The sequence below is a fragment of the Columba livia genome, chromosome 2, assembly GCF_036013475.1.
Source record: "Columba livia isolate bColLiv1 breed racing homer chromosome 2, bColLiv1.pat.W.v2, whole genome shotgun sequence".
In the NCBI taxonomy this organism is placed as follows: Eukaryota; Metazoa; Chordata; class Aves; order Columbiformes; family Columbidae; genus Columba; species Columba livia.
The window spans coordinates 139,295,227-139,310,347 of NC_088603.1; the positions used below are offsets into that span (position 1 = coordinate 139,295,227).

The 15,121-nt window shown below is 36.8% G+C and overlaps 1 protein-coding gene across 2 annotated transcripts in view; it reads right to left on the reverse strand.

The window, feature by feature from the left end:
- STK3 (serine/threonine kinase 3) overlaps positions 1-15,121 on the reverse strand; it is a 129,678-nt gene that overhangs the window by 39,664 nt on the left and 74,893 nt on the right. For both annotated transcript variants that reach the window (XM_065054072.1, XM_065054073.1), the window contains exon 10: positions 6,118-6,293. In XM_065054072.1, coding sequence (XP_064910144.1) covers positions 6,118-6,293 — 176 coding nt within the window. The remainder of the gene's footprint in view (positions 1-6,117; positions 6,294-15,121) is intronic.

Sequence of the window (15,121 nt, forward strand, 5' to 3'; positions counted from 1 at the left end):
GGGAAAAAAAAAGGCAGTAATACATTTTTAGTTTACATGTCAGGCTGGCACAACCTCCCCTGTTGCCTACCTGAACAGCTGCGTGATAAGCCTTAAAAACCATGACCGTGACCTGTAAACCATCCACTCCTAACATGAGTATCTCTCCCATTGAACTACCCCAACACCTGCCATTTTTTAAAATAACCACTCAACGCACAAGGAGCTTCTGTCCCAGCCACCTATTAAAAGAGGTACAGAAAACCTTCCCTGCTGAGGTTCACACTGTCCTCACCAAATGAGCTAGATAAAGCATATTATCTCCATTATATTCAATTTTACAGTCTCTCCTGTTAGCTGTGTCTGAACTAATATGAATGAAATTCTGCGTGCAGACTGTCAACACCACTAATAGTTCTGTTTATCCCATATGCAAACTCAGAAACCTAAGTTTCATATTTGCTTAGTTAAGAAAATTTTCTTCCTGTCAGCATCCTTCATGATAGTCAAGCAACTAATTAAAAATGAAGCAAAATGAATAGACATTAATACTTCATTTAAAATTTTTAAATAACTTAGAGGAGAATTTGAAATGTTTTAAAATAGATTGGATATATTCATTCCCAATAATTAGAAAGAAGGCTGTACAAACAAACTCATCTGCTGCCTGAATAAAATCAGGGTAAACCCAGCCAAGGTTTTGGACCAAAAACTATTTCCAATAAGGCTAACGCAGCCTAGTTTTATTAGTGAAGTTTTAATTAAATTCTATATGGTCTTCGGTCATTTTATGGTATTTACTTTCTTACCGAATCAATCGTTACATCATACATTTATAAATGTTAAATGAAGTGCTTAGTATCTGCAATACTATTATTTCACAATGATTATATTCTAATGTGTTTGTACTGGTTGAAACCCAGAGAAATCTTCTGTGTAGGGTAACAGATGGCTTTTTAAATTTTTGTTGCTATTCCAGAATCTTTAAGTCACCCAAAATGCATCTTCTTAAACATGATACTGCAGTTACTGCAAAACACGATGTACATGTTCACTGTTTAATATTTAACAAGCTGGATACCATTCTTGTTTGGAAATAATTCTACTAAAGACAGAAATCATTACCCTAGCATTGCTATAATAAATAGATTTGCCTTTTTACATTTTGTCATCTCATAACAAAAAGTAAATGACTCATTTAAAATGAAATAATATATTCAATCAGTGAAAATGAAATTTAGTAACACATTCTGAATCGTGTTAATTCACAGGTATCAATTAGGTATCACTTCACTATAGTTCATGTAAATCCTTGGTTAACATTATGTCCCACGCTAATACACATTAGTAAGGGGCAGAAGGATTTACAGAGCAATTTCACATCTTAACGAGACGTAAAATGTCACAATACAGTAAAAACATAAGCAGCAGATTATTTAATAACATGTACTCATAGCACATTGATCTAGCAAGCAAAGATTTACCTGTTCTTCCCCATATAAAAAATTTCAGCACTTCTTGCTTATAAAAAATTCATGTTTTTGGTGAACCCTGTGTTCTATAATGCCCATTAAAATGTGACAAATGCTACACAAATATCACAAAATCTTCAATGGTGAAAGATAATGAAATCTGCAACACACAGCTCTCTCCAGCACGTCCGTATCTCATGGAAAACATTCCCCACGGAAAGAACCAAGCTATCATAATAGCAACATGGTCATACAAATACATAATACCTATTAAAAAAACGGGCTGTTCTTAAAAGGACTGGGCACTTATATGGTCATAACAAACACATCATTTTCTCTAATTCAGCACTCTGATCTAAACTGCTTGTGAGCTAAGACTAAATTTGGCCCATTAAGCCATAAAGCCTTATTATGAAAAGCTGCTTATATCCTGCACCATTAACACTTCTATTCATATCATACCCATACACTATACAGCTTTACCACATCTTTACTTATTCAAAGACCTTCTACTGCTTTTTCTCACAACAAGCAGTATCTTGTTGATTAGACTAACTGGCATCAAGGTTTGCTGTGAATGAAACATCGATAACTCCAAGTAAAACTTGGACAGAATTAGGGTTAAAAATATTGCATTAATTTTTCCACCTCCTGCATGCCCTTAAAAATAACAAGAATAGATAAAAGCATTGCCTATATTCTGACAGTATTAACTGAAAATGAAAATCCACAATAATCCTTGAGTGTGATATATAAACGTTTAATATAAAAGCTAAAGTTTGAATAAACACTAGTTTGCGGTTTTTTGGTAATATTTCAATCCAATCAGAGCTTCAACACCACCACTTCAGAAGCTGAAGTGAAAAAACACATTTAGAAGTAATTCCCCAGAAATACATTTCCCTAAGATTCGCTGATACAAAAGACCCATACTTCTGGTTTTCAGAATTTATCATGAGACAGCAAAAACAGACAATAAAGTAACTGAAAACAAAGATTAAAAAAGTAACTCTATAAAAATTCCTACTCCCAGAAAGCACAAAAATGTGTAGGGTTGTTTGGCTATTTTTAAAAGAAGAAAATAAGAAACTCTGTATAAAACCCCCAAACACCTCTTATGCATGGAAAAACAGCAGCTTACTCCTAAAGCATACAAACCAGGGTAAATTTTGAATAAAGTAATATTCCAGGTGACTATACAGTACTAGAATTAAATCTAGTTAAAATTAGTTGCCATATACTTAATCCAATACAAAGCAAAACTTGAAGGTCTGCAGCAGCAATTTTTTCTCATCAGTTCATGGAATGTGACATCAATAACCAGCACAGATTGATCACGGAGCTGAAGACCCACAGGACCAACAGAGATGGATCTCAAATTCCCATACGGCATTAGTGAAAAAGTAGTAAGAGCAACTTTTGAATTTGAAAACAGACGTTTTTCAACAGTGAAAAATAAAATATAAATATATGCTTAGCAAAAGAAAAAGCGCTGCTAAATTCACTTTTTTTAAAGCTCAGATTGATGACCAAAGCATCTTATTTTCTTGGAAAAGTCTTCTATTTTCATTGGCAAGGAGTTTTAAAAATATTGATGTCAGGGCAGAAAACTATGCCCACACAAAAACTTTCAAACCAGACCTAGTGCTAAATTCAATTTGCATTAGTTTATACATTCATTTATCCACCTTATGAGAAAGTTTTCCTGTATCATTTATTTACATTATCTAAAAACATCAGCAAGTAAGTAAAACTAACTGTTATATCTCAATCACATGTATTTGTACATGTAAATAAACAAAATAACTGCGTTGTTTTATAAAACAGTAAAATATACTAGGAATATGATAAAATATTACTACAAACTAAAGCAAATATACTATTTGGCCACAAAAATTAGCTCCCAATTCTGCATGTCTCACATTATATGTAGAAATAAGCAAACTGATTAGTTGCAGGGATTTATAAGGATTGTTTTTTCTTCCTTTTCCCTTCTCCCTCCCTCGCCAATGGTATTTCTGCTTCTCTAGTTTATGCTGTAACAGACACATACACTAATAAACATCTAAGTCTTTCCATTCAATACACTGGAGTATCAATTCTTAGCATGGCCCTGTCACACTGCCCTGGCTCACGAGTAAATCCCTTATGTGCTGCCAGCACTGCCTGCTGTGTGCGGCTCACAAGGGTATATGGGTAAGAAAAAAGTGTCTTTCAGCAAATGAGTTTGGCGATCTCCAACTTACAGATCATCTGTTCTCTTCTACATAGAAAGCTAGAGTACTATTAGAATACACTAGGATTAAGTTAGATTTTGATCCTTTATATTTTAGTTCCGGTCTATCAATCTCTTCTTTCAATACAATTATGACTGTCAGCATTTACTGTTAGGATTCCTTTCTAGATCACATTAAGGTTAATTGCAAACAAAATAGAATGGAGTTATTTAGTATAAAAAGTTTCCATTATTTATCCTTTTCATTAATCATTTAAAGACTTCATGTCAGCAACAGAAAACTTTCATGTTGATCTCACAAAGAGCAGGCGATATATTATGCATGCTGCCCACTGATTTATCCTTTCAGAAAGTCTCTTGCAGGCCACTTACCAATACTGCCCCTTGCTGTCTAAAATATAAATACAAGTGCTTCTAGAATATGTAAATAAATAATAATTGCCTATGGTTCAAGCCAGCAGGCTGTTAAAACCAATATCCTCTGTGACATCAGCTGGTACCAGATGCTTCAGAGAAATGTACTCTTGAGTGGACTACTCTGAAGCAGTACATCCATTATTGAAGAGTCTTCCTGAACTCTTCCTTAGGCTGGCTTACCTACAAAGTATTTGGCTTTTGTTGTGCTGAACACAAAATCCCCATTCCCCCAACTAACTACATAATGGCCCGTGCAAATGGCTATTTACTCTTTTTTTGAATCATATTTGGTCTTCAGTCAGAACCATTTTGTAGCAACAAGCCTAACCACACTGCCTTGTGAGGAGGTCAGGGACAAACTGCACATCTCACTGCACATGAGACACTGGAACAAGCTGCCCAGACAAGCCATGGGTGCCCCAACACTGGCAGCTTTCAATGTCAGGCTGGACTGGGCTTTGAACAACTACCAAAAGATGTCGCTGCCCATGGCAGGGGGTCCGACTAGATAATCTTTAAAGGTCCCTTGAACTCAAACCATTCTATCAGCCTAAGATTCTGAAGTCTTTGAGATGGCAGTCTATGACAAGGTAAGGTTTGCCTACACCACAGGGAACATTCAGCTTCTAAAGATCAGACCTCTTCAGATTTGGTTCTAAGACAAATTTCTATTTCAAGAGGGCAACTTCATATGTATAACCAATGTCATTGAGTTCCACAGGATTATACATGTGCAAATTATTCATGAATAAGCACTTACGGAATCAGGGTCTTAGCATTTACAGGAAGAATCATTTTTGCTTGCATTTCTTATTAAGTAATGGAAAAGATAGGATGAATTTTAAATTGAAGTGTTATAAGGTAAATTTTCTTGCTACTATAACCACCCCACTTAAATAACTGCCGGTTATTTTCCAGTGAACAGCGTAAATAAATATTTTGTTTGACAATTATCAGGATGATGACTACATTTTACGTAGGGAAAAAAAAAATAAAGCCTAAAAAACCTCACCTAACCCAAACTCCAGCTTAATCAAAACTCTCCAGCAGCAACAACTTCTGCTGTGCTATTTAACTGGCTTTACACCAAAAGCTTAAATTTAAGAGTCAGCTTTATGTAGAAATGCAGTAAGTGAAAATTGGGGAAAAAAGAAAAAAATCCCACACCTACAGCTGTCACCTAAAATTAAACACAACATTTTTTTTCCAAATCCCAAGAGCACTTTCAAAAAGGTGCCATGTGATCATATTTACCTACTGTGCTGCAGCTAAGAACATGTTTAATCTATAAACCACAGTCTGTCATTCAAACATGTTAAAAAAATTACCAAAGGTGAAAACCAGATATAAACAGTAAATATTTATTTCATTTTTAAGAGCAACCTACAACTTCGGAACATTTTCTTTTTGCGCCTGTTATAATTTGCACCATAAGCAACAAGAAATAAACTACACATATTTTGGAGGGGAAAAAAACCCACCCTAAAATAGACTGGTGTTAGATTCAATAATTCTATGTAGAGAGATGTGAGCTATCGGAATAGTACCAACAAGGTGGCTTGTGCAAAACAGTAGGTGATCTGAACCATCTCCAAGGAGATTGATTAAATGGTTCCAATCCAGTTTAAAATGCTTATCATTTTACCAAGATACTCAGCAAACGTGACAACAATACTCCATGTCTGTAGCAATTTATTTTTTTTTTAAATAGAATTGGTTCAAATTCAAAAGTTGTTACAACACATAAATTATAAAGAACCAAAATGACTTAAAAAAATAGTTAGAAAGAAGTATATTCATAATGGCACATATCACTCCTCATTAAAAGGTGCTGCATTAAACAAATATACTTAATTCAATAACCAGGAGGCATTAAGATTCAATAACTGGACAGTATTCTTGAAAGTGTACTTATTTTACTCTTAGCAACATGGTTATAGAAAGGGATTAAGTGCTTTTGGCACATATAAAATAAACAGCATGCAAGAAAGTAAACAATAAAAATGTACTTACGAAATCAAAGTCGCCATCTTGAGGGACTTTCCAGTTATCAGGGAAAACATTTTTGGCTATGTGGTAAGGTTCATGCATATTCTGATTGCAGTTTTCAGGGCTTTTATTCTTGGAATCTTGTTTATCGAAGTAGTCCATGAAAGAAGGTCTTTGTACTTGTGGCGAAGTAGCATTTCCTTAGTTGAAAGAAAAAAAAGGGGGGGGGATTAAATATTTACTGCACTACAAAATAAACTTCATTTATTAATTTTCTTGGACTTTACAGAAACTAATGGAGACATTTGTATCTGGTGCAAGCCTCCATTTGTCCCCTGAAGATCTTCGGCATAAAATCTCATAGACGAAGAATGGTATTTTTTGAAGCAAGATATAATGTGGAGAAATGTTCAAGACATTTCAGAGTCGCACACACAAATAATATTAGAAGTTACTTCATGCAATATCTATCTGTTGTTATAGAGACTGAATAACATGAAGTACTAAGCGTTCCTTTGGGCATCGAATGCCCCTGACTTCCAGGCCTGGTCCACAGGCACTTGTAGGAAAGCAGCAGAGTTCCATCCATTTCAAAGGTGTGATTTAAAAAATACTTAGAATGAGAACTTGCAAAAAACAGCTGCACAACGAGTGTTTAGACACTGCTTAATTAAATTCATTGCCAATGAGGATTCTCAGCAAATGATGGGATCACACCCTGCAGACAGGTGCAGAGCACCTTCCCTCCGTGCTGTGGAAACCCTGGGCATTTCTGTCAACATCTACGTGCCTGCAAAAGCTTTACAAAGCAGACTGAGGTCAGCATTAATTCCCATTCTATTATATTTTTCATGAAACTAAATGTACAAAAATTTATCTACGACCCTAAATGACTGAAATTTATTTTCATTTGTGGGATTTCAGAGCAAATTCTTTACTAAATAGAACAGTAAATAAAACATAAGAAATGCTTTAGTAGTTCTATGTAACTGTCACCTCAGAGACTATGTTCTGCATAGCACTGACTCATGAAACACAAACTTGCTTGCAGTGTAACACATTCTACATAGAGAAATACAAGACACATTTCCACAAGTAAAATGTGAAACGGTATGAGAAATATAAACAAGCAAGCTAAAACACACAAAGAACAAACAGAACAAAACACACACACACACAAAAAAAAAACCCACAGGTAGAACAAAATTATTTTATTATAATTGAAAAGCAAACAATTTTTATTCAAACTACTTGTTCTAACAAGTGAAAAGGAAAAGCACTGTTAATATATTTTGATCTTGTGTTTAACACGATCCCTAGAACTTGCTGATCTTCATATCTGGCTTTACATTTGTTTTTATTAACTCACTACGTGGGGTTTTTTTGTTGTTTTCCACTCTTATTTCACACTTTATTTCATGATCTCTTCCTGTGGTAACCCATTCCTTCTGTCTCAAGATCTTTTTAATTCATTCTAATTTTGCTGCATGGTTAATTAATAGTGGCCAATTTCTTCTTTAATGTTTATTTTTGTACTGCCGTCTTCTATAGCACAGACTTGTTCTTTTCTTTCTGCTTTTTCTACATCATTCTGTTCTAGTAAGATTTCCTCTGCCTTTTTGAATGTGGTATTCTGTTGTCTTGCTTATACCACACTTGACTTCAGTTGCTTCTCTTCAGCTCCACGATGATTCCTCCATTCAGTCTGACACATTTCCACATACCCCATCTCCTCTCCACATTTTTTTGCGTGTTTTTCTCTCAGTTGTTTCCATATTCTTTTCTAATCCTAGATCATAGTTATCTCTACTCACCATCTTTTAATTAATGACAACTACAACTATACAAAAACATTCAGTCAACTAAACTCCAGGTTGAATTTAACAGAGCACATAGCAGATACCTCTTTGCCAGAATCTCCCAAGTTTACCCACAATGAACTCAAGATCATTTGAATGAGGTTTCTGGATTTCTTGCGTCTGGGACTCAGGAAGGGATGAGAAGTAAATAGCTGGGATGCCAAATAACTACAGAAATAAGCACTAACAGGCAAAAATGGAAGAATCTAAATTTTAGCAAAGCATAAATTTAGAAAACAGATCCAAGAGAAGGTAGCAGTATAAAGGCGGTGGAATTAAAACCAGAAATACAATGCATTTTCTTAATACTAACTTCTTTTTATTTGCTGATTGCTACCCAAAAACCTTGGAACTATTTGTACCAAAAAGATAGCACACCGCATTGCTGGCCTTTCACAACCAATATTTCTCTTCTGCTGAGATGGTTGTACTTATGTTTCATCCTTGAGACATACTTATAAACAAGAAGATTACAAGTGTCTCTGTTAGAAAGTCTGAAGTACCAAAATGTTGGCCCACTAAAGGTAAAATAGTCTCCCTCCTCTCATGTAACCGAAAATATTTAAGATTTTCCAAGCGCTGCTTTTAAGTTTTAGAGCTATTTATAAATGTCTTCCTGATACATGTAACACAAGACTGTCTACACATGTAAAACAAACCAACCTCTCCAAATTCCTTCTTATCAAATGCATATTAAGGCAAGTGGGTCAACAGGCCTGAAATTACTCTGAAATGAGCAAAGCACATTTATTTTACACTTTGAGGACTTGTTCTACTTGTTCTGATAAATAACAATGTAGAACTCACTTCTGATTCAAATTTAGCGCAGTTAACCCATTTAAAAGAACAACAGCTGCTTTCCTTCACTGCGAATACAAAAACTCACACACAAATGCAGAAATATTATGCCCACAAAACAATGGCATTGGAGGTGTTTCCAAGTTTGCTTTTTCCCTAGTGTTAAAAAAATGAAGGTTTTATCTAAAGATTTATTTTTAAGGTTTTATTTTCTTTTTACAAGTAATTAAATGAAAATGAATATACTTTTTTATATCTCCAGCTAACCTAACACAAGCAAGTTTGGTTACTATTTCATGGAAAATAGGGTAGGTTGACTCCTACTTGTTTAAATGCCCTTTGAAGGCTCCTACCTGTTTTGTACTGATTTCAGAGAACACTCAGGTTCTTTATGCCAGAGTAAACTGATTTGGTTGCACTTTTTTTCTTCCTCAAAGGTAAGGTTATTAGAAGACCATTTTGGCCTGAAAGCAGTTTTTCTAACTCTCATTAACAACGGAGTAATGGTGTCTTGTCGACTGTCTTTCAGGAACCAAGAAATGTAAAAGTACCATACATAAAGATTCCTTTAAGGACACTTAATTCATTTAACGATCCAGTAAGTTACTTTCTACACACAGTATGTATTTGCCACAAAAGTCTGCAGCACAATCAGTATCACTCCACACTTGCACTGGAGACGTATTGTGCAACAGCCTGTTCCATTCTAATAGGACTTGGATTTTTCAGTTCTTCTCATGTTAATTCGTTCTTCGAACAAGACATGATCATGTTTAAAAATGTTTGCTACAGTTTCAACATTTAAAAATATCAGTCTCTTCTGTCATCCCTGTTCTTGCCTGCTCCAGGACTTCAAGATGGCTTTGGGACGTCACAAAAACAGTAGCCTGAGAAACTGTTGGCAAATCATGGAACAGAGAGACCATGACAGACACTGAAAACATATGTTCTACCTCAGGAATACCCCTGACAGGAACACAGCCAACACAGATGTCCCCAAATAGTCATATGCAAGGTAATTTCTTCCAAGAAGCATGCTGGATAATAAAAAGAGTAAGGCAATGACATAATACAACACCAACTCTATTACACTGTTTCAAAAACATATAACATCTCAAAGAAATAATTCTAAACACACATTTCAAAATAAGAAGGAATACATATTCCATTCTAATGCATGTTTTGATCAAATTCAATTGATGTCATCTATAAAGATAAATGCTTTTGTAGTGAGGTATTTCCAAAATAAGAGTATTATAAGAGTAATGTTAAATTGATTTTAAATTCATTAAAAGTTCTGCTGTTAGCTGCTAAGTTTCTATACCCTATGTTCGGCTGAACGACACATACATTCCCCCATGGTGGTCAGGCTAACTCAGGGTCAGCTTGTTGGCAAAAACCACACTTGCCTTACTTTGCCAGGTGGAACCACCTCTCCACAGCAGTCCCTCAAAGAGGCCCCATGGTCATAGAAGTCAAACATCTGTCAACAACACTAGAGGCACAACCAAGTGTTGACCCAGAGGATGGATACACACCCACTCCTCCAAGGCTTTCCCTTCACCCTCATGATTGAGAACATACTCACAACCCTGGAGCCACTCTTGAGGTTACTCTCAAGGTCTCTGGCAGCATTATTGGCACATGCCTACGTGGACAGGCAGCAGAAGACAACAGTCTAAGCACTGGAAAAACCCTGGCAGTCTTTCAACATTGAGAGGCTGGGCCCTGGGAAAGAAACAAGTTTTCCTAGATAGCAAGTAAGGTCTGCAAATAAGGCCACCCACATCCTACAGAGGGAAATGTCTCACAACACCTTCCTGGGAGGGGGCAGGTGGTGGTGGTGGTATTTTGTCTGTTTACAATTTCCTATAGGAAGTCTCTAAGTCCTTCTCTCACTCTGTTACTTCCAAGGCACTGGACCTCTTCCACAACTGCAAATCTACAAATGAAAGATTTGCTCCTTTTGCCATAAGCCACAAAGTTTCCACAGCCTTCCCCATCCTGGGGATTTCCATCTGCCACTTGATTGAGGAACATTTCCAGCTGCTGCTGCCTGTTCAGTGAAGTTAGGGGATCAAGCTCTCCTGCCTGCAGTGCTTCTGAGAAGATCCTGTCAGGATCCCTACTCCCTGAAAACATATTGCTTTGTTACTACTAGAGTGAGAAGCTCTATTGCAATCAACTTTTAGCCTTCCTTGGACTATCACCTCTATGACAAAGGCTACAAGAGCATATACAGCCATGTTTTCAGCAGAAATTGTGACTGTATTTTATGAGCGGGTGAATTCTACTGCTAATACATGCCTACTAGCAACCACCCCAGAGAACGAGAGGTCAGTCTACCTAGTTGCTGAATCACAATGAAACATCAGAAGAAACTATTACAGATCACCATTTCCTAGGGCTGGAGCAGCTGGGAGTCCACCGAGGGATCTACCTAGGAAATGTTTGACTTCAGAGAGCTGTGTAACAAAGTGGTTACTGAGTTCACCATTTTCACATCACAGTAACTTATTGCACCCATGTCTTCATTCAAATTCAGGCCTCAGTGTTTTGTTTTATAATACACCTGCTTATCAGAAATAATTGCAAGTGGCATTTAAATGGAAAATGCACATATTTTTCAATCAGCTGAAGTCTTCACAGACTTTTTGAAGGACTACAAACTCAAAGGCTTTTCAATGAGGAAAAGAGTTTCCTGTACAAAACATTGCTTTGCTTCCTGAGAATGAGACTTGTAAAACTGGTTTAATAACTTTTGTTCCATTTTTCCACCTTCTGGACAAGAAAAAAAATACTCAACGACAGTACTACAATAAATCCATTACTTCGTTCCAGCTGAGTTATGCTTTATTTCTGCTTTCAGCAAAGCAAAGAAAATCCATGTTAAGCTAGCATTTTGCAAGAGCTCTTGGAGCACAACTGCCAACATGATGTTTTTCTTTGAAAAAAATTCCCATTTGTAAAAGATACTACTATTAGTGGCACAAATGAACAACTATTACCAGCCACAGGAGAGGGCTCAAGGACTGGCACAGGCTTGGAAACACTTACGATCTCTCTCTATATATATGTACAGGAGTAAAGTACTAGTACACCTGCATATGGCATTAAGCAAATCATCTTTACGTGGGCACAGAAAATGCTTGAACAAAACTACATCCATGAAATACCAGTCTGTGTTACAGAACCAGTGAAATGTGCCCATAATTAAGTTTCCTTGATGAATTCCTATAGCACCTGGGCTATAGGTTGTTATAAAACACATATAAATAGCTTTTGCTTTTCAGTTGAAAAAACAGAAAGACATAAGTCCTGTGGCTAAGAGCTGCCCAAGCAGCCACCTCCTATTACAGAGGAGACTTACGGTATGGCACAACCTCTTCACTGGATGGACTGAAATCACTAAAAAATAATTTAAAAAAATTAAAATCAACTCATGAATTCTCCTCTCAAAATGTAGGTTCTACAGCACCATGCGTGTCCTGCTGTAATCAAGGATCCCATAACACAATAACACAAGAAAGTTCAGCCACCAAGTGCTGGAACCAAACCTGTCATTTGCCAACTGAATGATGAAAACATCGCTTGCCATCAGGCCACCTCCAGTTTGCTGCCTTTCCTTCACTGGAGTCACAGATCTCAAGACAGTCATCTACAGGGAGGGAGGGAGGAAGGAAGCCTGCTGTCCCAAAGATTTTGTTCTTCTGTTTGATAAAAAGGAAGAATGTTTAAGAATTATACTGACTAAACCTTACACGCTTCTTGTCGTATAGGGCAAAAAGTAATAAACCAAATCCTAACCACTTTTCCGCATTCTGTTTGCAAAATGCCACTTCATTAATTCACTGTCCTTTTCTTTTTATATATTAATTACAAATCGCGAGCTATCTAGAAGCTTCACTGAAGTCTGAAGCAATACTTAGAAACCCAGAATAAGTCCAGATAGGAAGAAGAGGCAACTTGTTTGCCAGCCCAAAGCAAATACATACTCAACATAGGGAAAAGAAAAAAAAGGGGGGGGGGGGGGGGGCAGGGGGTGGGAGAGGGGTGGCAGGGAAGTGTGGACACAACACATTAATGAAGAGGAGAAAGAACAATCAGGAGTAGTCCTGATAAACCAGAGCGTCCCCCCGCTAAGCCTTGCTGAAACACCCTGACGGCAACGTGGCGAAGCTGGTCTGAATACTGGTCTCTGAACTGAGATATGAAAAAGCTTCTATGTGAAAATAAGTACAATCCAAGCAGCTGAACAAATGTTGTACTACCTTCCATCAATCCCACTCTTTCTTCCATTCCATATTAAACCTTCTTAAGTTAAGCTCTGTCCTCCCACCCCTGCACATTTGACATTTTCTTCCCTCCTAGGTACATACCACACAGTCTCTGCTCAGACAATGCACAGGCATACTAAGCAAGAAGGCATAAACGTTGTTTATTGCTAGGCTGTATATCGTATGTTGGGGTAGGATGACAGGCCTCTTTTTGTTCCAAATCCCAATTTTATCTGGGCACAATTCCCTATTTGTGAAAAAAATATGGTTTTAGTTATTTTCTGTCATAGCTCCCAGAGGCCTCTAAGCACGGGCACTTATAAATAAAAACTTATTATTGTTTCTTATTTTGTCCTTGAGCAGTGAAACAAAAGGCAGAAGGAAACAAAATGTGAAACTAAACACAAGAGCAACTGAAAAAAATTGTCATAAATATCTTGTGTGTCTAGGAAGTAAACTGAATCCCTCTTTCCTAGTAACTAAGTTTATTTCTCCAAGCTTCTTGCTTGTAATGTTCTATTATTCAGAAGTATCAAAGAGGACTTTTAAGCTACCTATTTTGATTTATTTTAATCAAATCACACAAACATTTAGAAAATCCCCACCTCGCCTATGAAAGTACACTGGAAAAAGCAATGAATCTCCAAAATCTTGTGTCTTTGTCAAGCACAAAGAAACAAAAATCTGTGTCTGCCTCTCGGGGACAGCAAGGATTTGTATTTTTCTTACCTTCCTGGTGACATTTATTTAGGACACCTGCTATTGCTCTTCTTTCAGCACATGAATCACAGAACCAGAGGAGGACCAGCTACAGCGGACAGATTTATATTTATTTTCAGCTGAGAGATGTGGAGGTCCCATTCTTTAATCATTTCTAGTTTCTAATCAATAGGTGCCTAATGCAAGATACAAGAAAGTTCAGCAAGCAAGTGCTGGAACCAAACCTGTTGCTTGCCAGCTGCAGATGAAATCATCACTTGCCAAGAGGCCACCTCCAGTTTGCTGCCTTTCCTTCACTGGAGTTACAGGTGTCAAGACAGTCACCTACGCAGGGAGAGAGCGGAAGGAAACCTGCTGTCCCAAAGATTATATATTCTTGTTTGACAAGAAGGAAGAATGGATTTAAGAATTATGCTGACTAAATGCCAAGGTGTAGGAAGCTAATTCCAACTACCGATTGTTACTGGAATCAACTGAAAATGGAAAATAGTGGTACTTTTATAAACAATGTCTCCAGCAACACAGCAGACAAATAGGACACACATAAGAGACTGCAGTGCAAACCTAATGACTTTTTTGATCTGTTTGGCGTATCCGCAGGTATTTCCTCTCAGCACTTATTAAGGCCACACAAAACCTCACTTCATAGTACTTCCACCCTAAGAATTACTTTATTATCTTTTACTCCAAATTTGCTTGTAATATCTTTTTTCTTTCTGCATCACTCACCTTTTCCTTAACTTGTTGAAATAGATGAGTTTGATATCGCTTGTACTAACCCTGCATTAGCCTCCCAGTTTAATAGGCAAATATTCTGTTTCAGCATGAAAACAAATTAAAGCATGTACTGAGTGTTTTCATGAGGTGAATCATCCTACTTAAACTAATCACTAATCAACAGGTGTTTGCTGTCTTATTGCTGAGAACACTACGGGAAAAAAAAAACAACAACAACAACAAAACCACACACACAAAAACATAAAAAAAAACCCACAACAACAAAATCTCTCCTTCCTTCCAAGTTGCTGTGCATTAAACCACAAAGAAAACACATTCCTGCTTTGCGCCTCCAGCTAATCTTGCACAAATTACATCAGGTGTATATGTGCAAACACAAATGCAACTTTATGTTTGCTATAAAGCATTTAACAAAGTTATTTATTTGGCACTGTTTTCCACTCTTGAGACATTAGATTTATTTATTACCTCCCCCTGCCCCCAACAATTGCCTGGAGTTAAACATTACATTGTGCCTCATGAAATCAGGCACTTACAGCTTGAGTTTGATTCATGTATTGATGCTGCCCATTCAAGCAAATAATTCTATTAAATTCAGTGGGCCTTGTTCTGCAGTAGAATTCAGCTAAATAATGA